A 25,287-nucleotide genomic window follows, 5' to 3' on the forward strand; every position below is an offset into this window, starting at 1 on the left:
AATGCTTCACTCTTTAAAATCAGAAAGACTATATTGCATAGAGGATCAAGTCAAGAAGACCTGGATCTGAGTGCCTTCCCTGAAGTATACTGGCTATAGGATCCTTCTCTGAGGCTAGAGAAAGCACCACCCTGCATTGGCCGAAGATATTTCCCATATCAATTAAATCACAGGTTAGGTCTTTAGCTTTAAAGACTAGCCAATTCAGCTCTTGTAGACTTCTTGGCTGGATTATTTGGCATGGAAGTGGTCCCTGACCAAAAACAGACCACACCCCAATCTGAAAATTCCTCCAGTATCCTAGCCAGTTCCTGCCAGTCCCAAGCCCTCTCACCTTGTACTGTACAAAGTTAGCCCAGATCAGCACAATTTGAAGCCCAACTTGACCCTTAGTTTCCTCTGGCTTCCTCAGAGGATTTCAGTGTAAAAGAATTCAATTACCAGTGCAGGGGACTTTTACTTTTGCTCAATCTCCTGGAATCATCGATTGCACACTGTAATAGCCACAATCCTACCATCAGTGCATGCCAAGGACAGATGAGAACTTCATTAACTGCCTTTAGTGTTCAGATTAGCACTGGATTCCTCCTGCATCACCTAGCCACTCATACGTGATGACTGATGAATCAGCATGAGGACACAAACTGACTAGGCTGCTGTGCCAAGGAAAATAAGACGAGTGAGTTGGGAAATCTGGACAAGAATCTCCTCAGGATACTGAAGTAGCCTAACAGCGGAAGCAAGATCCAACAAGTCCCAAGTGGTAGATTACTGCCCGCAGGCAAACTTGCCTGTGGTCTTGGAGGGAGGGGTATGTTTCTAACCGCGTTCACTCAGACCTTATAACCCCAGGCTAGAAGCACTTACCAGCTCCAGTGCTTTCCTTCTTTGAATTACATCTTCTTTATCCTTATATATCTCATTTTTTATGTATTTGTTTGCATATATCTCCTCCTTGAGTGCAGCGGCTATCCTTAGCCTCTTTAATCCTCATCACTTAGCCCAGAATCTGGCACATAGTAGGTGTTACAATAATAAATGCTGACTGATTGGTGGTCTCATACTCACTGGAGCCCAGATTTGGAAAATGAGTTCAGATAAAGGGCAGGAAGGATCAGAAAGGTGCCCCCAGTCCTGATGCAAGCACTTCTCCCATTGTAGGAAATCATCTCTCCAAATTCTGTTCCCAGCTGCCCCCCCCCCCAGAAGTCACCTGACTGTCAACAAGGTCTCTGGGAAAACTGTCATCCTGAACCTAATCTTGTTTTCCCTCACTTACCTCTGTCCATTTTTGTCCTTCTAGATCCAAATCCCTCCCTAAGGTCTTCCTCTGGTGCTGTGAAGGGGAGCCTGTGCAGACTCACAGCACAAACTCTATAAGGGAGTCCCCTTGAACTGGACAAACTGTGTCTGAGTCTTAAGGATCAGTCTAGTTAAGGCTTATGCCCAACTTGGGTTCTGGAATGAAGGTTTTGACTGCTATAACCATCACAGAGGGGCAACAGTCTGCACCAGAGAGGAAGCAACGTTTTCCCGAGAAAAATCATGGATTCAGAAATTGTTGAAACATTGAGGCATTATGCAAACACCTCGTGTATTTAGGGAGATGCTCTCAGTTAGCATTGCTTTCCCTAAAATGCCTTATGGCCCAGTTCATCTATACTGCGATGGTGGAAAATCTCATGCATTCTTTGTCGTATGGATTAATCATCATTAATGCATTTATACCTGCCTCTTCTCCTGCACCCCCCTCATCTTACCAGTCACCAGGTCCCACAGCCTTTTCCTTCAAAGTGTTTCTGATATCTGATCCTTCAGCTTCCAACTCCTGCCAGTTTCAGTAATAAGGTCCAGGGCTAAAAGAGAGCTCCCAGAGACTATCTGGTGCAAGCTTACCAGTGAGGGAAAGAAGACCCAGAGAAACCGGTTGCCTAAGGTGGAGGAGCACAGGGGAAAAGATTTGGAATTGGGTGCTCAGAATCTGACTCTCAATCCAGAGCTTTTTCCACCATAGCTTGTGATCTTATCTACTGGCAATAGGGTAAAGGTAGCATCAACCTCTTGGCTCCTACACGTCTTTTCCAGATAGCCATCCTAATCATTCTGAACTCTGAGCTGGACCCTGAGCCCTTTATAACTGGTCCTACTGCCTGCATCTAACTGCCCTTACCTGCTAGAACTCCCAGATGGACTCTGTCCATTGTAGTCACATGACTCTTCTTCCCATAAATACACCAGACTCACTCATGCATCAGGGACCTCACTAGTATGTTCCCCCTCACTCACAATTTTCTTGCCTCCCTCTTCCATCTCTCCAACCCTACCCATCCCTCCTCCAGGCTCATCTCAGGCCTTGCTTCCTTTACAATGCCCAACCTGCCTACTCCAGCTCTCTTTCCTTCTCCCTTCCCAGTGAATTCCCATCACACTTACAGTAAACACACACTGCCTGCTGGTACTCACTGCCACACCTTGTGTGCATATTTTGTTCCTCTCACTAGTCTATGACCATCAGAGCCATGCTGTGCCCCACAATACTTGGCATTCAATACATATTTGTGTCCAAGGAAGGACCCTCTTAGCACAAAAAGCACCCATGGCACCATGGGAAGAAAGCACTAGACTTGGAATAAGGACTGGTCTCAAATCACAACTCTGTATGACCTTAGGCGCATCATCTCAGTGGCTAGAACTCCATCACTTCACCATCTATAAATTGCTGTCGAGTTGTTGAGTCATGTCTGGCTCCTCGTGACCTCGTTTGAGGTTTTCTTGGCAGAGATACTGGAGTGGTTTGCCATTTCCTTCTCCAGCTCATTGTATAGATCAGGAAACTGAGGCAAATAGGGTGAAGTGAATGGCCTGGGGTCACACAGCTAGTAAATGTCTGAGGCTGGATTTGAACTCAGGTCTTCCTGATTTCAGACCTGACACTCTATCCACTATACCACCTAGCTATCGTACCATCTATAAAATGAAGAAGTTAAACTAAATGTTCTCCAAGAGCTTCACAGCTGTCACTGCTATCATCCCTGAGAAAAGAAGCCATATCATTCATTGTGACAAGCATTTATTGGAGATGGAAATGATGACATTTAGTACATTCAAAAGAGTACAAGAAGCAGGTCACCTTCTCTTCTAAGACCTCTAGAAAAAAAGATTCCATCCTCCAGTCCTTCCAATATCTCAGAGTCCTTATAGGGAGGCAAGTCACTCTATCTTAACTTCCACCTAAAACCCCTCTCTTATTTTTGCAAAGGGATGGTTGTTTTTCATTCCGAACCACCACTGAAGGAAAGTAAACTACAAGATGGAGCACACACACGCACACACTAGTTTCTGCCATTACTGACAAGGCAAATATTGATTGCATAAGAAATCAAGTCACCATCTATAGGAAAGGAAAGGAATGACCAAAACAGATTTTTGGGGAGGATGTTGCAAGACAATGATCTCATCTCTTACACTTTCAGACTTATGAAGGAGAGAAAGGACTCTGTTACCACAGAAGTTACCCCCATGGGCAGGGATGTTGATCTAGGCAAGGGGAAATGAAGGGTCATCAGCTGGAGACTTTCCCTTCTGGGTCTTCTGCTTCTAGGAAATGCCACCTGGCTGGACAAGGGCTGGATCCAGAGCATCCTTCTCCCTACATACCATAGGATGAGCCTTCTGCAAAATCTCTCATCACTGGTCCATCTCATTCCTTAAATACAAATGGTACAAGGTCAAAGATTTAGTGCTGGAAGAGACCTCAGAGAAAAAGCCCACATCCCTCAGTTTACAGATAAGGACACTGAGGCTGAGAGAAAGGGGTTTGCAAAGTGCCATGACCAAATGAAAAAGAAAAATTCAATCAAATTTTGCCTTCATGATACCTAATAATATGTGATTCTTTCATGTCTTTTTAAATGAACTGAATAAAATAAGCCAAATGGAATCCTTTTTTTCATGAAATTATGCTCCAGGATGCTATCTCTGAAATTCTGACTCTTGCTAGCCATGGGCAACCAGTCACTCACTTTCCTGGGTCTGAGCTGTCTCTTTTGTAAAATGAGGAGATCGTCCTACCTGTCTCTGTAGGTCCCTAGCCTACAAGCCAGCATTAGACTTCAGGGACATCTAACAAATACTTTTCCATTTCCTTTCCCTAGCACAGCACCATATACATGATAGAAGGTCTCAGTAGGTGGTTGATGCTTTTTTCCATAGTTAATGACCCCATGGGAAGGTTTCTTTGATAGTGGACACAGAACAGCCAGACTCCTCTTCCTGAGATGCAGAACTGGAAAATCCATATCCCCAAGAAGAATATGTGAAAAAGTGCCTCCATCATACACACAAAAGGAAACCGCCAAAGCAAGGTTGGTTCAGCAGTAAACATTTATTAAGTGTCCACTGTTTGCAAGGCACTGCACTAGACTGTCTCTGCTATCATGGAGCATTCTTCTGTACATAGATAAGTATAATGGGAGGAAAACTGAAGGGAAAGCACAAGGATTTCAGAGAAGATTGCTCAGGGGTCACCCAGCCAACGGGCTTTCAGACCACCCTTCCAAACCTCCAACTACACTGAGGGACATCTAAAAACCAAATATTCTGCTCAGCTCTCCACTGTGGATGACGCTTTCCAGTGGTTTTCTTAGCACATGAATCAAGGGTGAGGGGGAAGAGGAAGGGACAGAGGAAGGAAATGAAGAGAACGCACCAACACTTTGCATTTGGAGTTTCTGTCTCAAGTTGCTGATCCTGAGAGACAGACAGCTTCAGAACCTAAGAGTGGTTCAAGTGAATATTTTAAGAATAAAGGAACATCTTGCTTCTGAAGTTTCTCATTGTAAAGTAGAAACAAAAAAGGAGGACACCCAGTCAGACTCACCTCCCTAGAGAAGGGGCATGCAAACAGGTGGCCTTCTTAGTGAAGTCTCCCAGAGCTCCCCACATCCACTCTGTGTATGTACTGATGGAAGAGGACCATAGTCCTGGGGTAGCCCCGTCCTGAGGCTTCAGCTGCTCAGTCCCAGAGGTTGATATAGTCACCCTGGGAAGGATCTATTCCACTGCTCCCTCCCAGCTGAACTAACTGAGATTTTTTAATCTGGGAGGAAGGAGGTAGCCAGGAGTGCAGCAGAGCAAACTCCATGAGTATGCCATAACTCCAGAGTAGCTGAGAGTCTCCTGGAGAACCTTGAATGGGAGGATTCCTCTCTCCTTCCTTCCCTTAGTACATTTCCCAGGCACTCCTGAGAAGGAAGGCAGTTTAGCCTGATGGATATGACTATGGACCACTTGGGAGTCAGGAAACCTTACACTGTCCTGCCATGTGATTTGGGACAAAAGTCACTGAACTAGGATGTACCATATGGGGCCAATAAAGAGGAGGAGGAGGGACTGGGCATCACAGGACTTGGAGTTGGATAGGGCATGAGAGATCACCTTCATTTTTACAGGAGACATTGAAACCCAGAGAAATGAAGAGACTTACTGAAAGTGACACAGACCCAGAGTTTGTACCCATATCTGATGACTCCCTTCCTATGGCACCCTGCTGCAGCAACAGAAGCCAGAGGAAAAGATGGCCTTTACCAATCAGCCTGACACCCAAGGGATGGACATTTCAAAGATGGCAGCTTTGTTGACAGCCAGTCTCTACCCCAACCAACAAGGCAGAGCTCTCTAGTGCAAGGGCCCTGGTGAATGCTGATAAACCCAGAAGTCTCAGTGGGTTCCATCGTTCCTCTGTGCTCTATGACCAAAACATGGCCAGTCTGATTGGAAACTGTACCCGCTTTAATCCACAAAGGGTTGCCATCGTGTCTTAGGTAAGCTTCTGATCAATGGCAATTATTAAAGTTGGTTGAGTCAGAAAAAAAAAGAAAGAAAAGAAAGAAACCGTCTCATTGCAGGGACAGCTGAAACAGGCATCCCAGGGTGGGCTACAAGTCATTACCTACTTCCCCTTTCGCTTCACGCAGCAGAATACAGCACCAGAAGGCAGAGAGTTACATTGGCTTGACTTGTTAGACATTCAAATGTCATTCCTCCTCAGAGCTGAAGGTACTGACTGAAAGCCAGCGTCTGATTCTATGCATCAACCCTGGCTATCATGTAAACCAGGGTTCAGGAGTCTGTGGCACGTGGGCAGGAGGAGATGGGGGACAGGGCCTTCAGTGGTCAGAGCTGGCCTGACCCAAACTGTGACATTAAAGACACATTCTGTAGTTCCTGGGGCTGCCCTCCCACAAGAACAGAAGCATTTTCTACATTTCTGTCTATTCTTACTTTGAGACTGGCCATCGTGGCTAAAAAGATAATTTCTGTGAAACCTGAGCTCTCTCGTTTCTTTGGCAGACTAGAAGCCCCCAACATCTGAGCCCAGAGAGACCACAGTCAAAGAAAAGGAGGAGATGATATAAGGGTGGGGCTTCAGCCAGCTGCAGCCCATGGCTACCAGTAGAGATGGGCACTGTTGGGGGGCAGGGAGGAGGGGCCACAACCTATGTTCTTCCTCATCTTCCTCCTAACTGCTTCAGGCTTCTGACCACTGACTGCTGACTGCCATCCTGATGCTTCTGTCGCAGCTGCGGGTGCTTTAACTGATGCTGTCCCCTCATCTCAAAGGAAATGAGAGCAGGCCCGGGCTTGGGATTCCCCCTGCCCTGCCCTGCCCTGCCCACTCCTGAGACTTTAGCACCCCAGCTATCTCCTCTAGGATCATAGTCTCCCATTACCACTGTGTCTGTACCACCTGATGACCAACTTCCAGCTCAGCAACCTCCAATAGCAGAGACCTTCCCCTGTGCCACATATGGTGAGGAGACCTGGCATGGCACAAAGTGACTTAAACTAAGCTCACCTTGAAGAATTCTTACAGTCAAAGACAGAGAAGATTGACCTGAAAGAAGAAGTAGATAGGGAAGGGGTTGTTAACCCTCTGGGGGTCAGGGACCCTATGGCACAATTATGAAACCTAGAGACCCCTCCTCAGAATCCTGTGTTCCAATGTATCAAATAAAACACAGAAGACCACAAAAGAAACCAATTATATTGAAATACAGTTATCAAAACTCTTAAGTTCTCAGAATCCTGGTTTAAGTACCTCTGAGGTAGGGAGATTTCTAGGTAATTGAATACTGGAGTGTGAAATTCTTCACTACCTTAAGTGCCAGTTGGCTTTATGCAAAGGTAAGGAGGAAAGTAAGAAAACATTCCTGAACTTGTTATCCATTTTCTGGTAGAACTCATTTGCAGAGCAGCCAATGCTTTATCACTGTATGATCATGTTTAAAAATTATTGAAAGTAAAAATTGAATTACCCTAACAGGAATACTTCTGATTTGTTTGATCTGCCTTTGGAAACGTGGATGAGCCTAACTAGGGAGCAGAGTGTTCCTAAAAAATTAAGTACATGGGGAGACTTAGATAGAATGATACAGACTTGAGGCCCACAGACACAACAGCAACTCCAGTAAATTAAATACTGATGATACAACCAGGGCAACAGGATTCAGGTCCACATTGGTTCCAGATGGTTAAGGTTAAAACATATGACCTTTCTATCTCATAACATGGTATCAACTATGAAATGAAAAGGGAGGTGCCAAGAGTCAACAAATGTCTATTGAGCACCCACTATGTGCCAGGCACTGGGCTGAGCATTGGGGATACAAAAAGAAGCACGAGTGTCTGTTCTCAAAGCACTCACAATCATGTGTACTGATTGCAACCACTATGGGCCAGTTGGACTCAACTCCCTGGGGAAACATCCTTCCTAAAGGAACTGGTTTAAGTATTTATTGGAAAGGATCTCTTGCGCTAAATAAAATTAAATTTTAAAAAATTACTTAAAATTTTCTAACTTTTGAGTAAATAAAATTTTGGTGAATCAAATATTTTCTTAAAGATCCTGGCAGAAATCAGTATTTAAATTTACCCTTTATTGCACTGTTTTATAGAATAACAAATCCCATAGAAGAACAAATCAAAGAAAATACCTAGCTCCGCCCCCTCCCTCCCCCTCCCCCTTCCCGCCCATTCCATACATTGCAAATATGGGTTTGGGGGATGGGGCAGAGGGTAGAGTGCTGGGCCTGGAGTCAGGAAGATTCATCTTCCTGAGTTCAATTTGGCCTTAGACACTTCCTAGCTATGTGACCCTGGGCAAGTCCCTTCACCCTGTTTGCCTCAGTTTTTTCATCTATAAAATGAGCTGGAGAAGGAAATGACAAACCACTTCAGTATCTTTGCCAAGAAAACCTCATATGGGATCACAAAGAGTCAGACCTGACTGAACAAGAACAAGGATATGGGTTTTGGTCTACTGGGTTTCCACTGAGTCGAGGTGGGCAAGCTTCTGGAATTTCAGTGAGTTACCTTGGTACTGAAACTCGATCTCAGTCCTTCTCTCTGACTTTCTTCAGCTCCTCTTTCCCAAGAGAGGCCTAACTGCTGAGTCACTGAAAAAAAGAAAGTCTAGTAAGAAGATCCCACAGAGGCCTCTAGGGGCCAAAGTCAATGACCCAAGAGGTTTTTTTGGTCCGGCCTAACTGATGATGCTAAAGGACGTCACAGCTCAAGTCTTGCACAACCTTAATAAGGTTTCCTCTAAATTCACACCCATCCCCAGCTCCACCCCTCCCCCCCCACCAAAATTTTGTCAAAATGTTGGATTTTCCCAAGAGAGTCCGTATTTGAGTCTCAACCCTAATAAATACAGATCAGGGATGTAGGATGGCTCATTCTGCCCTCTAGACCACCAGAAACCCAAACCTGCCTTCAACACCCTGAGACATGAACCCTCTGCTCCAGAGTAAGTAAGAGGAATGCTGATCTCTGGCTTTGTCCCAGCAGCTCTGAGTGTGTGTATGTGTGTATGTGTGTCTGGCTCTGGCCTTAGTGGAAGCTAGCCAGCAGGAGGAAGTTGAGCCTGAGCAGCTGCGTGGTGATCTCACTCCCCTCTCTCCCCTTTCCTCGGTCACAGGATCTCTTAGGCCACTTGCCCTCTCCCTGATGTTCCTCATGGCCACGGCTGCTCTCCCCATCCCAGACTCCTTGGGGGACGGATCTCCAGGGAATGATGTCCCAAGGAAATCATCCAGCAATTCTGATCTTGAATTTGCAAAGAATCTCCACACTACGGCTTATGACCTAAAAACACAGGTGGGTAGGAGGTTAGCTGGATGGAGGAGGGCAGTGCCTGGACTTTCAAGATTCCTCCTTCTGGTCCCTGAGTCAGAATAGGGCACTGGCTCCCACTTACCTTGAAGGACCTTGCCTCTAACTTTGTACCCTGGCAGCCAGGGACAGAACCCCCTCTTCTGTACTTTCTCCTCTGCTAACTGGCTCTGCTAGGTTAGTTTCCATTCTGGAGAGAACCAGATCTCATACATTGGATGGAATTCTGGAGACATGGCTGCCATCCTCAGCTCTATCTCTGATCTGGGATAATGTCCATCTGTTTGCCTGGGCCTTTTTTTTCTGTGTTTGAAAATAAGGAATCTCTACCTTGTTGACACTATCTGGAAGGATTAGAAAATTATCGCCTCCAAAGAACACTGAGTCTCTTGGCAGCTGGTGGCCACAGTGTAAGATTCTTTGATTGTGGACTCTCGATAGAGAAATTTTCCCCAAAGGAAGAAAAATATATTGAAAATGCTAAGACATATAGCCTGTTCCCCATGTTAGCATGAGCTGCCTTTGATGGAAGGGCACAGAAAGGCTAAAAAGACAGCGAAATTGTGATGTCATGTATTTGCCTCTGTTTTTATCATTTATGTCTAGACCATAAAGAGCTATTAATCCATTTTTAGAGGAAAGCTGGGCCCTCTTGGTGTTAAACACAAAGTGGGGGTCTTTAGCCTGGGGAAGAGAATGAAGGGGGGGGACCTAAGAGCTGTCTTTGAGGATCTAAAAGGCTATAATGCGGCAGAGGGTTAGGCTTGCTTTGTTCGACCCCAAGGGGCAGCAATAGTGGAAGATGCAGAGATGCACATATTGGCTTGATATTGGGAAGAAACTGCTCACACCTTTATCTATCCCAAAATGAATGGTGCCAGCTGTGCAGGTAGTGAGTCCTCCATCTTTGGGAGTCCTTGAGCAAAGGCTGATTCTCACTTGTGGGAAGATCAGAGTGGGATTTCCATTTGGGGCATGGGTTGTACTTGATGCTCACTCAGGCTCTCTGCCAACTCTGAGGTTGTGGGATTCTGGGATTGGATAGCTTATTTGTGTCTAGTTTTAGAAATAATCTGTATGATCATGACTGCTTTGCCTCTCTTCCCAGATGTGTCTGACCCAGAGCATGTGTGATGATAGCAATGAGGCACTGGCCGAAAACAATCTGAACCTTCCCAACATCACAGAGAGAGATGGATGCTTGGCTGCTGGATTCGATGAGGTACTGAACCCCTGAGCCAGAGAAGAGCTGAACTGGAAGGAACATGGAGATCTTCCAGGACAAAACCCTCCTTTCACTAATGAGGAGACTGCAGCCCCTGGGGAGGAGGGAGACAACTCATCCAACAGCACAAGGCTGATAAGGGGCAGGTCTGGGCTCAAGACTTGGCTCTCCTAACTCCCAAGTTGGTGGGATGCCCACAGCCCCCTACTATGATGCAACCCAAGAACATTGTGGCTTCTCATCACTTAGCTCCTAGCTAAGTGTGTAACTGCTCTTGTTCTCAGGAAGTGCCTGTGCTATAGCCACAAGCAGAAAATGAGTGGCTATGAGACACACAGAACTGTGAACTGGGAGAGGGGGATTACCATCTTGAGGTCAACCCATACCTAAATGGGAAAATTTGCCATACAGGAGAAGAGAGGAGATAGATAGGTAGATAGATGATAGATAGGTGTGTGTATGTATGTGTGTGTGTGTGTACACCCTCTTTTTTTCTATCTTTACCTCTATATCCACCCATCCATCTTTCCATCTATCTGTCCATCCATCCATCTATCCATCAGCCATCTATCCATCTATCTGTTCATCTATGCATCCATCTATCTACCTAGCCATATATTCATCCATCCATCTATCTATCTATCTATCTATCTATCTATCTATCTACCTATCTATCCACCCAGCCTATCTCTCTCTGTCTATCTATCCATCTATCAATTCAGTCATCTATCCATCTATCTATCCAGCCAGCCATCCAGCCAGTCATCTATCCATCTATCTAAGATGCATTGCACAAGGCAGCTGATTTAGAAGAGATCCCAATGATGGTCCTATTTTCATGTCTTTAAACAAACCTAGGTATTTCTGTTGGTGTTGATGTATTTTTCCACCTCCAAATCTCAAAGAATGGAAGCCTCTAAGAGATATTAGACAGATTATCTTCCATTACATGACCCACTGATCTCCCTAGTTGGCCATTGACATGCTATCAAGCTTCCCTTTTTCATGAAATCATTCTGATCTGCCCCTCTCACATCCAAATAGTAAGATAATCTGTCCTCAATCTTGATTAAGCCATGAAAAGAGTCCAAGTTGAAGACCCCTGGCCTAGAGAAGGTCTATAATTTAAGACAGAGCAGAAGAGAAGGAGAATCTGGGGAATTGAGGCTTTTCCCAGATCTCAACAGCTGTTTGGCTTTAAGCAAAATCACTGAAGTGGTGTCTCTGTTTGTCCAGATGGAAAATGAGGCAGTTTGACTTTTCCAACTCCATAGGGCCATTGGGAGGAGAAATGAGATGATGTTGTATGAGAAGCACTTTAATTTTGTTAGAGGGGTAAGGGAAAAGGGAAAAGGAGTGATACAAGCTCTGTTTTACAAGCTCTAACCAATTTTAACTAATTTGTATATTTTTTCCTATTGGTAACTATAATTTTTTTTTCACATAAGGAGACATGTTTGATAAGGATCATTGGTGGACTTCAGGAGTTTGACACATATCTTCAGTACATGGAAAAAGAGATGAAGGATAACAAGTTCCGATTCCTAAAACTGGGTACAGCTCAGCTAGCCCACAATCTGAAGCTCTTGGTGAGTTTCCCTTTGTGTATTCCTAGAAACAATGACCACAAGTTAGACTTGGAGATAGCCAGATCCAAGGAACAGAGCTCCCAAAGAAAACTTGAAAGTCCTTTAAAATGCAATACTTATCCCAAACAAGCAGCTAAAAGCCAACCAAAAGCCCCATCACAGATTTCCTGACAATGAAAGTGCTGCTTTCCTTCCCTTTCTGTGGAAGCTATTGGGACATCTCATTTTTGTGCCAGCTGTAGAGAGCTGAAACAAATAGCATTCCGCGTGAACTTCGGAAGTCCTTGAGAGCCAGGAAGTGGGAAATATCTCTTCATGTGGCTGTCTGAAACACGTGCCAGCTGTGAAGAAAACTTCAAGAAAAAATCATGGCCACAGCCCCAGATCAAATTAGGCAATCGCTTTTCACTTTTAAGGGAATTCTTGGGAACTTTCTGACTAAAATGTCTTAGGGGCTGGCAGAGGAGTAGGCATGGTGGCCATTGAGAAGGAGACAATATGCAAAAGGAACAAGTAGCCTGTTATCATCCAAAGGAATGGTTACCACAGTCAAATTCCAAAGATGACATAACATACGAATAACGGGAAATTCCACTTGTAGCCACTGATTGCTTTAGCTTTCTGCCTCACACCAGCTCCTCCGGGTCCAAGACTACAGTACAGGGAGATTGAAATGGATCAGGAGAATATGCCTGTGAGAGAGAGTGATGACTAGAGATTCTTAGAACTCTGACATTTTTTTTTGTCACTGAAAATAACAATAATAATGATAATAGGCATTCATATAGTGCTTAAGAGTTTGCAAAGTGTATTTGTGGAAGTCTCTGTAGCCCTAAGATAGCTATTTAAAGAAGGATAGGAGATTTCTTGACAGTATGAAAATGTCTTGAGTCAACAACCTTCTAATTTGATAAAGGTTATAATCCCTGAAGTTTACAAAGGCAGAGAAGTCTTATGAAGACACCAGAAAATGGACCCTCTGAAAATCTTGCCATGCCTCACACGAGAACGGTGTTCATGGTGTATTCACATGACAAAATGAAGGATGGGTTTTGTATACCAACAAACAGGATTGGAGGACATTCTCTCTCTAGCTGTCAGTGTTTATGCTGGCTCCACATGATCAATTTTCAACAGTTTCCAAGAGTGCTTTGCGTATAGTAGGTGCCCAAAAAGTGTTTACTGAACTGAATTTGTTGAATTGAGGTACCACAAACTCTCTCTACAGACTGAGCACAAGCTCATCTCTGCCATAGAAGGACCAGCTAGTTTTGATTGGGATGGTTACAGACACTTGCAAGGAGGCCTGCTTGGGTCTTCAGTACAGTCTTTGAATTTGGTGAATTCAAAGAAGCTGTATTAGGGAAAGTGGGAAAGTAAGTGAACCATGTAGGGTCAAAAATAAGGGGACTACCGAGACTGAGCAGGTGGAGGCATCGAGCCGCATCTACACTTCCTTGTTGTCTTCTTTCAATGTGCTTGTTTGGCTTCTCTCAGCTAAGCTTGCTGCCTGAATTTGGACCCAGAATATCCAAGCCACCATTCAAATCCTTCTCTGCATAGATATCAGCCTCCTGGTTACAGGAAGGACCAAGGCTAGTCATTCCAAAGTCTTGACCTTTTCTCAAACCACTGATGATCTGCTAAAGTAAGAGCTAGAATTGACCCTAGATTTTTTACACCTTAAGAGACAAACATATTTCAGGGAGCCTAAAAAGAGCATATTGTAATTCAATTCATCAAGCACTTATTATGCACCTACCGTGAGCAAGACCCTCTGGTAACAAAGACAATGGAATTTTGCAAATCATCTTTTTAAACCCACACTAAAGATGCTACAGTAACAATAACTTGTCAAGCCCTGAAGAGGGCTAAGATCGTGAAATTCCCTAGAGGGAGACTGAATTATGGGGAATTAACCATGAAAATATCCCTGGTCATTACAAGCAAAAGAAAGGGGAAAGAACAGCTTTTCTTCCATCACTGGAATAAGAGATAACAAATGGAGGAAAATCTGCATATTTCACAATGTGGGACCTACATGAGTTCCTTGCCAAGAAGTATCAGAAACAGTGATTACATCCAACACCATGGAGGGAGTGGTCAAACTGCCTTCCTGTCATTAGATGTGGTCCATGTTAGCAGTATATTCCAGTCATAATCATGTCTCCCAGAAATAATGGATGCCATCTCCACAACAGTATTTCAGAAGAACACTAAAACTAATCTTTTTTGCCTCTTTTCTCCTCCCTCTAGATAAAAAAGGCAGATGCAGTACCCACCCCCAACCCAACTGCCTCCAAGAACCTGCTTTCTGAACTGCAATCCCTGAAAACCTGGTCCAAGAACGTGGGTCTCCGTCTTATCCTGTGGCACTACACCCGCTTCATGGAGGGGACCATCCGGGTTGTTCGGTATTTGCACACTAGGAGTACTGTGGCCTGAACGTTTTAGTTCATGCCCGTTCCTTTCTTCATTGAAAAATCTGTCCAGTGGGCAGATGGCCATGTTGTTCTTTATGAAGAACCAACAAAGTATGAGCAGTGAGGCACTGTTTTTAATTATTTTAAATTAACTTATTTGTATTTAAGTAATATTTATTCCCCATAAGGTAATATTAATTTATATATTTTAAAACACTTAAAATATTTTCTATTTTTTTAATATGCTATTCTTATTAAGAGGAGAGCTGTTGTCCTTAGTACCTGGGCTCAGACTCAGATCTCTTGAAACAGATAAGTAGGCTTTCCCTCCAGTGATCTGCTAATCAGAGGGCTGGCTTCAGAACCAGAAAGCCTGGTCTCAAGTCTCTCCTCTGACACATACCGATTGGGTGACCCTAGGCAAGTCACTAAGTTCTCAGTGACACACAAAACTCTTTGAGACAAAGTCCAGAGAAAATGCCAACCAGCACTGGTGAAAGCAGCTTCCTTATTCAAGACCATCTGGAACCATTGAAATCCTCAGTCTAGTCTCCTTCCCCATCCCTAAAAAAAATAACTATTTATGTTGTATTTATGGAGTTTTCATAATTTTAAAAGAAACTTTATGTAACTGTAGCCATTTTAAATAAAACTATCTTTTGTAAAAATCTATTGTTTGTAATGATTAATTTGATCAGCTTTCTTGCACAACAAAACCTTTGGCCATCCTTTGCCAGATTCTGAAAAAAGGTTAAAGAGACAGCACTCAGAGCCATGTTCTTGCCCTAATACATGGTCAATTTTTGTGAAGGTACCATGTGCTATTCAACTACCCCCATTCAACTTTCTCCAGAGATCTACCATATCTAACTTTTCTAAAATTCTCTTCACCTCCTTAACTTCACTCTTGTTTATTCTGTGGTTAGATTTAACTGGTTCTGAGAGGGGGAAGTTGAGGTCTCCCACTAGTATAGTTTTGTTGTCTATTTCTTCCCATAACTCCCTTAACTTCTCTTCTAAGAATCTGGATGCTGTATCACTTGGTGCACATATGTTTAGTAATGATATTACTTCTTTGTCTATGATACCTTTTAGCAGGATATATTTTCCTTCCTTATTTCTTCTAATTAGATCTATTTTTGCTTTTGCTTTGTCTGAGATCAGGATTGCTATCCCTGTTTTTTTACTTCAGCTGAAGGATAATAAATTCTACTCTAGCCTTTTACCTTTACTCTGTGTGTATCCCTGTGCTTCAAATGTGTTTCTTGTAAATAATATATTGTAGGATTAGGGTTTTTAATCTACTCTGCTATCCACTTCCATTTTATGGGAGAGTTCATCCCATTTACATCCACAGTTATGATTACCATCTGTGTCTTTCTCTTCATCCTATACCCCCTTCCCTCATTTATGCTTTTCTCTTTCCTTTCTCCCTTTCCCTCCTCATTAAACTTTTGCTTCAGACCACTGCCTCTGTCAATATGCCCTCCTTTCTATTAGCCTTCTCCCTTTTCTTTCTCTTTTCCCTTACAACTTCTTCCCTCCCTTCTATCCACTCCCCCTTTTTTCTTTCCCCTTTTCCCTCCTACTTCCTATGAGGTAATTTAGATTTCTATGCCTAACTGAGTATGTTATTCCCTCTTTGAGCCAAATCTGATAAGAGTAAGGTTCAAACAATGCTCATCTCTCTCCTTTCTTTCCCTTTATTGTAATAGGTCTCTTGAAGTGATGTAATTTACCCTTTTCTGACTCCTCTTTTCCTCTTCTCCCAATACAATATCTTTTCACCACTTAATTAGATTTTTTATCAGCACATCAAAGTCAACTTATACCCACACTGTCTGTGTGTACTCCTAAGTATTATAATAATGATACAGTTCTTAAGAGTTACAAGTATCATTTTTCCTTGTAGGGATGTAAATAGTTTGCCCTTAACATGTTGGGTTTTTTTCCTTTTCTGTTTACCTTTTTATGCCTCTCTTGAGTCTTTATCTGAAGATCAAATTCTATGGTCTTTTCATCAGGAAGGTTAGGAAGTCCCCTATTTCATTGAATATCCATCTCTTTCCCTGAAAGATTATGCTCAATTTTGCTGGGTAGTTGATTCTTGGTTGTAATCTAAGCTCCTTTGCCTTATGGAATATCATATTCTAAGCCCTCCAAGATGAGCTATATTTAAAACCATAAGTGACAGACAGGTTACTGTCTCGCTCCACAAGGTGAAAGGAGTTTCTAAAACTGGGAATTCCTGGTGTGGACCACCTCATAATTCGAATCCCAATCAATACCACCACCAAAAAAAAAGAGATGAATAAAGTGATGAGCATTAAGGCAGTGAGATAGGATGAAAAAAAATGAAGATCAGAGTGGTCCTTTGGTGGATGCCTGACTCCTCAGTGCCATGGTGACCTGTTAGATCTATCCCAGCTCTAAATCTAGGATTCTAAGGAGCAGAGGCAGAATTCAAATCTAGTCTTCTTCTTACTGTACACCGTGCTGTCCATCAATTGTTCTTTCGTTACCTTGATTGGATCCCATCTGAAGTTCAACCTGAGTGTTATATTTTAGGAAGGACATTGATAAACTGGAGAGGGCTCAGAGAGCGTGTGACTAGGATGTGAGTGTTCCAGAGATTGTGCAATGGAGGGATCAGTGGCAGGACCTAGGGATATTTACTATGAAGAGAAGACTGGAGGGTGAAAACTCCCAACTGCATTTATGTATTTTGGAGGTTGTCATGTAGAAGACAGAGTAGATTTATTCTCTTTGGCCCCAGAGGGCAACCCTCAACACAAGAGGTTTCCAAGGAAACCAATAATGATGAGAGCTGCCCTACAAAGGGAGTACCTGGGGAGGCAATGGGTTCCCCCTCCCTAGAGGGCTTTACTCAGGGACTGGGTGGCCCCTTACTAAGCATTTTGGAAGTCACCTTCTCACTTCAAAATTCCGGCCTTCCTTCCACTGATCCTGACTATAGCCGCTCCGCACCTTCTCATCCTGGGCACTTTTACTCTGCATCTTCCAGAACAATCTTCATTTAGAATCTACCCAAGTCACTACAAACCTTCCACTCTTCTGTCTTCAGTAGCATGAGGATGCCAGTCACCCATCTGACCTGTTGAGCAGCAGTTTTCTTCTGTAGCCCAGAAAGACTCCTGTCTACTCCCACATGTCAACTCTTTCCTTCTCTTTCTTCTGGAATTCTCTCTTCAGTCCTCTGCACCATGTTACCACTCCCTCCAAGCCCCTTCTTTCTTCCTTGCCATTTTTCTTTGAAAGCTCCCTTGATATAAGGTTGGCAAGTCTCCAAGTAAGTATATCTTTCTAGGCCATTTAAGATACACTCATCACTTAAAAGGAATTTCAACCAATGACTAAAGAAATAAATCAAGATTATGGAATTTCCCATACAAAATAACAGTCCATATGATGTTGACAGGAAGTACAGAGTCCTTTCGCAATGATATCACGTGATAATTAACTGGGATTAAGTATCACTGGCTGGCAGGGGAAATGATATTGGTTTCACTGCTTCAAGAATAAATATACTCTTTCTAAAAAATTGGCTATAAAGCAAATTTCTAGAAATTGATTTTTCCATTGACTTCCATGATGAAAATATTAACAGATTCCTAAGAATAAAAATCATATTTGACAAAGTAGTAACTCTTTAAAAATCATATATTTAGAAAGAAAACAAGTTCCCTGTAAAATATTAACAATACTCAAACATCATAAACACACACACAAAGTATGGGGTTTGTGTATACACACACACACACACATAATCTTAGAAATGGTCACTCTCTCAGAGTACAAGTCATGTATGTACAAGGAGATACATCTTGTCTATAACTTTCTATTTCTATCTACGTTCTCTTTTTTTTTTAATACTAAGCATTTAAATTAAGAGCTATTGGCTAAACCAGATTCCTGGAGAAGAGATGATGAAACATATCTGCCTCATTTAACTAAAGAATGAGGGGGGACAGGCAGTCCATACGTGCTATGCTGCGGACACTGTCATACTCAATCACTTGGGTTATACTCCATTTTTTTCCTGTGTTACAAGGGAGGGACTCAATTTGGGGGGAGTAAAAGGGGAGTTACAACATCCAGAAATTAACCATAATGTCAAAACAAAAGGCATGAATAAAACCTTAAGCCATCAATTTATTTTGTCTTTGTTCCCAGTTCTAAACAAGACTAATCATTTCTTTAACTGTCTTTGTTGGGGTATTAAGGGATATTTACCCTGTTCAATTTAATTCAATAAACATTTACTAAGTACTTACTATGTACCAGGCACCAGAATTACCAAGTTTAAAAACAAAATCATCCCTGCCTCTAAGGAGTTTTCACCTTCCTTATAAGGTTCCATCTACTCTCGATATCTCAAAAGTGCCTAGTTATGGGATTTACATGTGGTCTCTCCAATTAGACCATGAGCTCCTTGAGGGCAGGGATAGTGTATTTGCCTTTCTCTGTATCCTCAGTTAGCTGAGTACCTCACACATAGCAAGTGCTTAAGAGATGTTTGAAGATTTATTCATTTACATAAATAAGTGCGAAGTACCTACAAAAGGCTTTTAAGAGTGAGCAAGAACTAAGGGCTGAGAAGGAAGGTGGAGCTCAGGCCAAAGGCAGTACCCAGACTTTGAAGAAAGTCAAGGATACCTGGAGATGAAGGGGAGGAGGAAGTATATTCCAGGCATTGGAGACCATTTGTGAAAAGACATGGAGAGAGAAGAAGGGATGCTCTATACAGGGAACTGTGAGCAGACCAGTTTGCTGATCTCATAGCCATTTTCTTCTTTTATGTTAGGAAACTTGAGAGACCCCAGCGCTATGCTCAGCTCATACTCACAGATACAATCCTGTACACTGGCTCAAACTGATTCACACACAGACTCACACACCCTCACACACACACTCATATCACACTCTGCCTCACAGATACAAAGCACATGCCTCTAACCAGAGCCTGTCTTTAGACAATACTCATGCACTTATAATACTCACAAACTCATACACATACTCATATTCCACTCTCCCTCACAGACACAAAGCACATGCTCCTAACCAGAACCCTTCTTTAGAGGTAAGGACAAACAGCCCAGACATCCAGGGACGTGAGACATCCAGCAAGAGTACCACCTCACATCCTCAGTTACTAACTTCAGTTCCTCCACTGGACAGAATTTTTAATTTGTCGTGAAAAGCACTTCAGAAGCTAATGCAAAGGAGAAAGAGAACAATAACCTCAAAGCCATCCCTCCAGAAGGGTAACTGAGTAGGCTCTCAGCAGAAGAAATCATGTCTCTGCCACATTCATCTCGATGAATAGGAAGACAGACTCAGAAAGCTTCTGTGTGGTGAGGACTCCAGATATAAAGACAGAAGAGGTAACTGTCAACGAGAATGAGAAATTCCATTCTGATTTAGGACATCCCAAACTTTTAGCTAAACTCTGAAGGTTGTTTTCAGGGGCGTAATGGAGCAAAGCTGTCAAGCCCATGATCTATTGAAGATTGGAAAACCATCAAATGGCGCTTTACAGAGACAATGACAGTCAGGATTCTGGCTCCAGCATCTCCCTCTGAAGTGGAAGGGAGAGGAAAGCGTGATTTGAGAGTCAAAAGGCTAGAAGAGAGACATTCACAAAAAGAGAAAGCCAACCTCAAATTACAACGAGCAACAAGTCTTCAAGAAGCCAATAAATGGTCTCACAAGAGATCACAAAGTGCAGCCCCCTCCTTTCCTCAGAGAAATGGGAGGCTAGCGGGGCAGAACTCTGCGGACACCATCAGACGGTTTTGTTTATCTCTTTTCATTTCTTCACAAAGGAGAGCCGATGCTAGCTGGTTGGAGGATGTGAAACAAGACATGATTGTAATTTAAAACAAGACTTTTTGTTTGGGGGCAAGAGAATGTTTCTAAAATAATCACGGTTTTGCAGTTACCCAATGCTTTTTCTAACTCTCCTTTAATACTCATAACAGTTCTTTAAGAGAAGAGATAGCAAGGACAGTATGGGAGGCTGGAAGTCAGAAAGATCTGGGCTGGAATCCCACCTCCAACTCTATCTAGTGGTGGGACTTGGAGTTAAGACACTTCACTTATCTGCTTCCTCATTCTATAAAATGGGAGTTAAAGCTGCCTCACAGGTTTGGGTGTGTGTGTGTGTGTGTGTGTGTGTGTGTGTGTGTGTGTGTGTGTGTGTGTGTGTGTGTGCGCTGTGAGCACCTGTGTCTTTATCACCTTAGGGCAGTCCTTGAAGAGGAAAATCCATCTACAATACAGATCAGCAGTTACAACCTTAGAGAGTAGGGAAGGCACTGAGACAACTGAATTATTCAGTCACATAGCCACTATGCTCAAAGGTGGTATTTGAACCCAGGTACTCCTGACTCTGAGATGGGTTCTCTAACCATTATTCTAAAATTGAATGAGATAATTCAGGTAAAGTGCTTGGAGTAAAGCATCTTAAGGTACATGAGGTATACACTCACTAAGTCTGAGCAATTACTATGAGGTGGTACAGCTGATATCTCCACTTTCCAAAAGAGGAGACTGAGGGTCAGAGAGGCTCTGGGATTCCCCTTCAGAACAACTACAAAGCAGGGATTCCCAAGGTTTTTGACCCAAGCAGATATAGGGTCATCATTGATCCAACTACATGGAAATTCCAAGACATTTAGTAATAGGTCTGACAGGCTAGACCCTGCCATTGAAGAGACTGTGCCTCTGAGGAGCTCAGCTCTCTCCTTCAATTTTCTAAGCAGTGATAAATCCCAAGAGTCATCTAAGAAGCTCTGGAGGCAAGACCACAGAACCCCTCCCGTCACCCCTCAGAATTCCTCCACAGTAAGACACACCACCAAGACACATCTGTTTTCTCACTTTAAAGCCCTGCCCCACCCTCATTACCTCACTTTCCCCAGAATTTATAAATGCTGGCTCACCTCCAACTGCAAGGTCAGCTTCGCAAATCTTGACTTTGCAGCTAAATGGGAATCCCACTTCCATATAGGCCATCGTGTGCAAGAACAAGAAGAGGCCTTAGGAGGGTAGAATCTCACAGAATTATACCATTATCTTCTCCTGATGGACAAGACTGAAGTCAATAATGGAAACCTTTAGTTTGCCAAACAAAATCCATTTGGGAAAAAGCAATCGAGTCATCCAGAGGTGGGAGAGAAAAGAAACAATGCTAAATATGAAGCCTCTGAAACACAAAAGCCTGGCTCCCCGGTAGAATTTTTCCAGATTTATCAATTATGTCATGTTAGTGTCTAATAAATCTTCTATGTGAAACACTTGTGATTCCTGGAATCTCCATGACCTCCTCGCTGTCATTATCATGAACTCATCTCTCTTGGGGGAAACTGAAGTCAGCTGCACAACAGAGCTCTGTTTAGAGAAATGCAGAACGCAGCGCTTCATCCATGGCTCAGCCAAATCTCCGTTTGACTCTGTGTCTTGGAACTTGACAACCTGACCTTGGAGCACAGAAGGAGAAGGATATGTTCACTGGAGGACCTCCTTTGGCCAATGGCATACCTGTACACACTCTTGCAAAGCATCATCTGCTCTCTGTGTACTAGCAGGGCAAATGCGTGGGGTTACAAGTCATTCTGTAGCATGAAACTAAGACAGGAAGGAGCTATAGACATCATCTATCTATTACAGTTTTCTTAATAATTTTCTTTCAGTTAACAAGCATTTATTTAACAAGCTTCCCAACAGCTCTTACTTCTAGAGCCTTCCTTGTATAAATGATTTCCTGTTTATCTTGTATGAATTTATGTATGTATTATCTTGTATGTATCTTGTATGTATGCATGTGATAGCCTGCTTTGGGAGGGGAAGGGTCTTCCTGCCTCAAGTCTCTTCCCACTTCCGTCCCTCCCCCATTCAGTCACCAAAGTGATCTCCCTAAACTGCAGGTCATACACCCCCCTACCCCTACTCATTAAACTCCTGATTGTCTCCAGAATCAAATACAAAATGTTCCCTGTGTGGCCTTCAAAGTCCTTCCTGATCTCGCCCTCTCCTACCTTTCCAGGCTTCTTACACCTTCAGTCCAGTGACATTGGCCCTGTGACTGTCCCACAAGCAAGCCGTCCATCCCCTGGCTTTGACCATTCTCTCTGACTGATCGAGACGCAAGAAATGCTTTCCCACGTCTACTCAGACTACAGACCTGCCCAGCTCCCGCTGAGGTCCAACAAAAATCCCCCTTCTGTGCTGAGTCCCCTCCAACATTTCGGGATTTGAGTGCCTTAGTTCCTCTTTGTCCTGTATGGAGCACAGGAGATTAGATACAGACATATAGTTGTTTGTTATACATACAGTAATAATATACAAGTAGGAGGTTTTATATAATGGACAGTGTAATGCATAAACATTGCTTACACATGTATGTGTGCATATGTATGTATACACATTTGTATATTTGTCTTTTACCTCTTTTCATATTCTCAGTTTAGTACAGTGCCTGGCACATAGTAGGACTTAGTAAACGTGTATCCATTGATTGGTTTTCTCCCAGCCCCCTCCACTGAGTAAAAAAAGAAAAGAAACCCATTACAACAAATACGCATAATCACACAAAATAAATTCCTGTGTTACACACTGATGGACCATCCATCTATTTCAACCCCATGATCTAGTTACTGCCAACCACCACTAATTCAACTAGAGCAGGGGAGGGAACCTGCCACCTTGAGGCCACATGTGACTTTCTAGGTCCTTGGGGGCAGCCTTTTGACCGAGTCCAAGTTTTACAGAACAAATCCTTTTATTAAGGGGATCTGTTCTGTGAAGTTTGGATTTAGTCAAAGGGCCACACTTGAGGATCTAGAGGGCCACATGGCTGCAGGTTCCCCACCCCTGACCTAGAGGTTCCTGGAGAGCTGAGACTGTCTTATTTAGATTTCTCACCTCCAGCAAACAGATAAAGCCTAGGGATAAGACAGGAATTTTGAGGCCACAGAGGGCATGACTGAATCTCCAGGGTCCCAGGGCAGGATTTTCTCCTCTACCACAGTCAAGCCTAAGGAGTATCCCCAAGGACTAGGCTTTTGCTCTCTCCATCAAGAACACTAGTTCAAATCCGGCTTCAGACACTTTCTAGCTACATGACCCGAGCCAAATCGCTTTCTGCCAAACCTCGGTCTGCCTCCATTTAATCTTTTGTAAGATGGGAATAACAATAACACCTACATCCCAGGGTTACTTTGAGATTCGAACCAGATACATGTAAAGCATTTAGCACAGTGACTAGGCCAAAAGAAAAGCTTCTTGCCTTTCCCTCCTCCCCCATTAGAGAGCAGAGTAAGAGAGGAACCCTGCTCTAAGGGAGACTCAAGCACAGGTCTGCCTCTGCCCTGCTCACAGCAGGCCCTGGCCTTCCCTTCTCCACCACAGAGGAAACAGGAAACAGCACCTTAGGCAGCAGCCCTTCCACCATTTTTGGAGGGGCAGTTACTCTTTACTCTCACTTTTTTAAACTGGTTTTATAACTGAAACTGCCAGATTATAGTGGTTTAACATAATATCAGCCCCACATGGGGGTGGGGGGAGAGAAGGCAAAAATAAGAAAGTGAATTCTGCAACTAAGGAAAGATGTTGCTTAAAATGCTTTCTTGATAATATGTATTTAAATGGATATGCAGATCAGCTCTCTACCCACCTGCCCACTCCATCCCCCCCAACCAGGAGATGGGGAGTTGGGGGGCCAGAGGACCACACAGACTCAGAGAGAAAAGGTCGTTCTTGCCTGGAGTCCTCACAGAGCTTTTAGACCTTCCTCAAGTTCCTCTTTCTTCTCTCTCTACAAACATCTTCAAGGACCATTGGGTTGAGTTCTCTCAACCTCACTCATCTCTCTACCCTCTCACTCACACTCCTGGATTCCCCCTTTATGCAGTGACTCTCTGGACCACCACAGGCCTAACACATAGTAGGTGCTAAACAAATGATTAACTGACCTGAGAGAACTGAGGCTAGAAACTCTGGCATCCAGGGCAAATTTATTGGGAGGTTTGGGGTGAGGAGAAAGAGGTGATGACCCACTCCACCATATTCTAGAAGGAGGCATATGAGGTAGGAGTGGATGGCAGAGGTCATGGTGGTGGCAGAAGGAAGGGAGAAGCTGAGGACAGGCTGGCAGAGGAAACCAAAGAGAACCAGAAACATGGGCCATACGTGGGATCCTGTGTGTTTTCTCTCTCCTGTTCTTTTACTGTATGTAATGATTCATAATCTGGGGTCCATGCACCCATTGAGTTTTTTTTTAATATTTTGACCATTGTTTTTCAACATACACAATTGATTTCCAATATAATCTTGTATGTTTTATTTTCTGCATTTACAAAAATGACTCTGAGGAGGGATCCAGAGGCTTCACCAGACTGACTGCCAGAGGGGTTCAGGATACAGGAAAAAATAGAAACCTCCATTGTAAAGGGATTCAAAGGGCCTGGATGCAAGAAAGGAAGCTGCCTTTGGGTGGTGTGCCATGGGAATGTAATTATCTGCCTCTTTCTCGGCAGAACAAAATTATCAGCTATTTCAAAATAAGAGAACATCAAAGTAGTTATCCAAAAAAGCTCCCATCACTCACTCCCAGAACAGATGAGAGCCCCCACCCCTATCCCCATCTTTGTATCTCATTTGCATAGATTCAAAGGGCCCTCAGGAATTCAGCATCTTCCAATCTGGGCCACAATGCCCTTTGCCAGATTAAACCCAGTAATGCTCAGGAACACACCAAGCCTTCTCCTTCAATGCAGTTCTCTGTTAATGCAAGAGTTTACGTTGATGGAGAACTTCAGTGGATTTGTGACTTCAGGAAGTGAGCATTCCCTCC

At 43.4% G+C, this 25,287-nt stretch overlaps 2 protein-coding genes and 1 long non-coding RNA gene across 3 annotated transcripts in view; 1 reads left to right on the forward strand and 2 right to left on the reverse strand.

Annotated features, from left to right (window-relative positions):
* Positions 1 to 25,287, reverse strand: part of TOMM7 (translocase of outer mitochondrial membrane 7) — a 518,839-nt gene that overhangs the window by 458,542 nt on the left and 35,010 nt on the right. The window lies entirely within an intron of this gene.
* Positions 2,056 to 8,633, reverse strand: LOC140532438 (uncharacterized). Its single transcript, XR_011976515.1, has 3 exons — positions 8,374 to 8,633; positions 6,857 to 6,895; positions 2,056 to 3,706 (listed from the first exon to the last, which is right to left on the reverse strand). It is a non-coding gene; the product is annotated as an uncharacterized lncRNA (long non-coding RNA).
* Positions 8,692 to 15,079, forward strand: IL6 (interleukin 6). The gene is made up of 5 exons (XM_072650900.1): positions 8,692 to 8,809; positions 8,981 to 9,159; positions 10,283 to 10,396; positions 11,848 to 11,988; positions 14,245 to 15,079. Exons 1-5 carry the CDS (start codon positions 8,791 to 8,793, stop codon positions 14,431 to 14,433), a joined length of 642 nt encoding a protein of 213 aa, XP_072507001.1. The 5' UTR covers positions 8,692 to 8,790; the 3' UTR covers positions 14,434 to 15,079.

The sequence above is a fragment of the Notamacropus eugenii genome, chromosome 3 (assembly GCF_028372415.1).
Source record: "Notamacropus eugenii isolate mMacEug1 chromosome 3, mMacEug1.pri_v2, whole genome shotgun sequence".
Taxonomy (NCBI): Eukaryota; Metazoa; Chordata; class Mammalia; order Diprotodontia; family Macropodidae; genus Notamacropus; species Notamacropus eugenii.

What these genes read in the sequence shown, in the direction of transcription:
- IL6 (XM_072650900.1), top strand. An exon ending in TGGCTGCTGGATTCGATGAG is followed by an intron (nt 10,397 to 11,847) that starts GTACTGAACCCC and finishes TTTTCACATAAG; the next exon opens with GAGACATGTTTGATAAGGAT. An exon ending in CCCACAATCTGAAGCTCTTG is followed by an intron (nt 11,989 to 14,244) that starts GTGAGTTTCCCT and finishes TCCTCCCTCTAG; the next exon opens with ATAAAAAAGGCAGATGCAGT.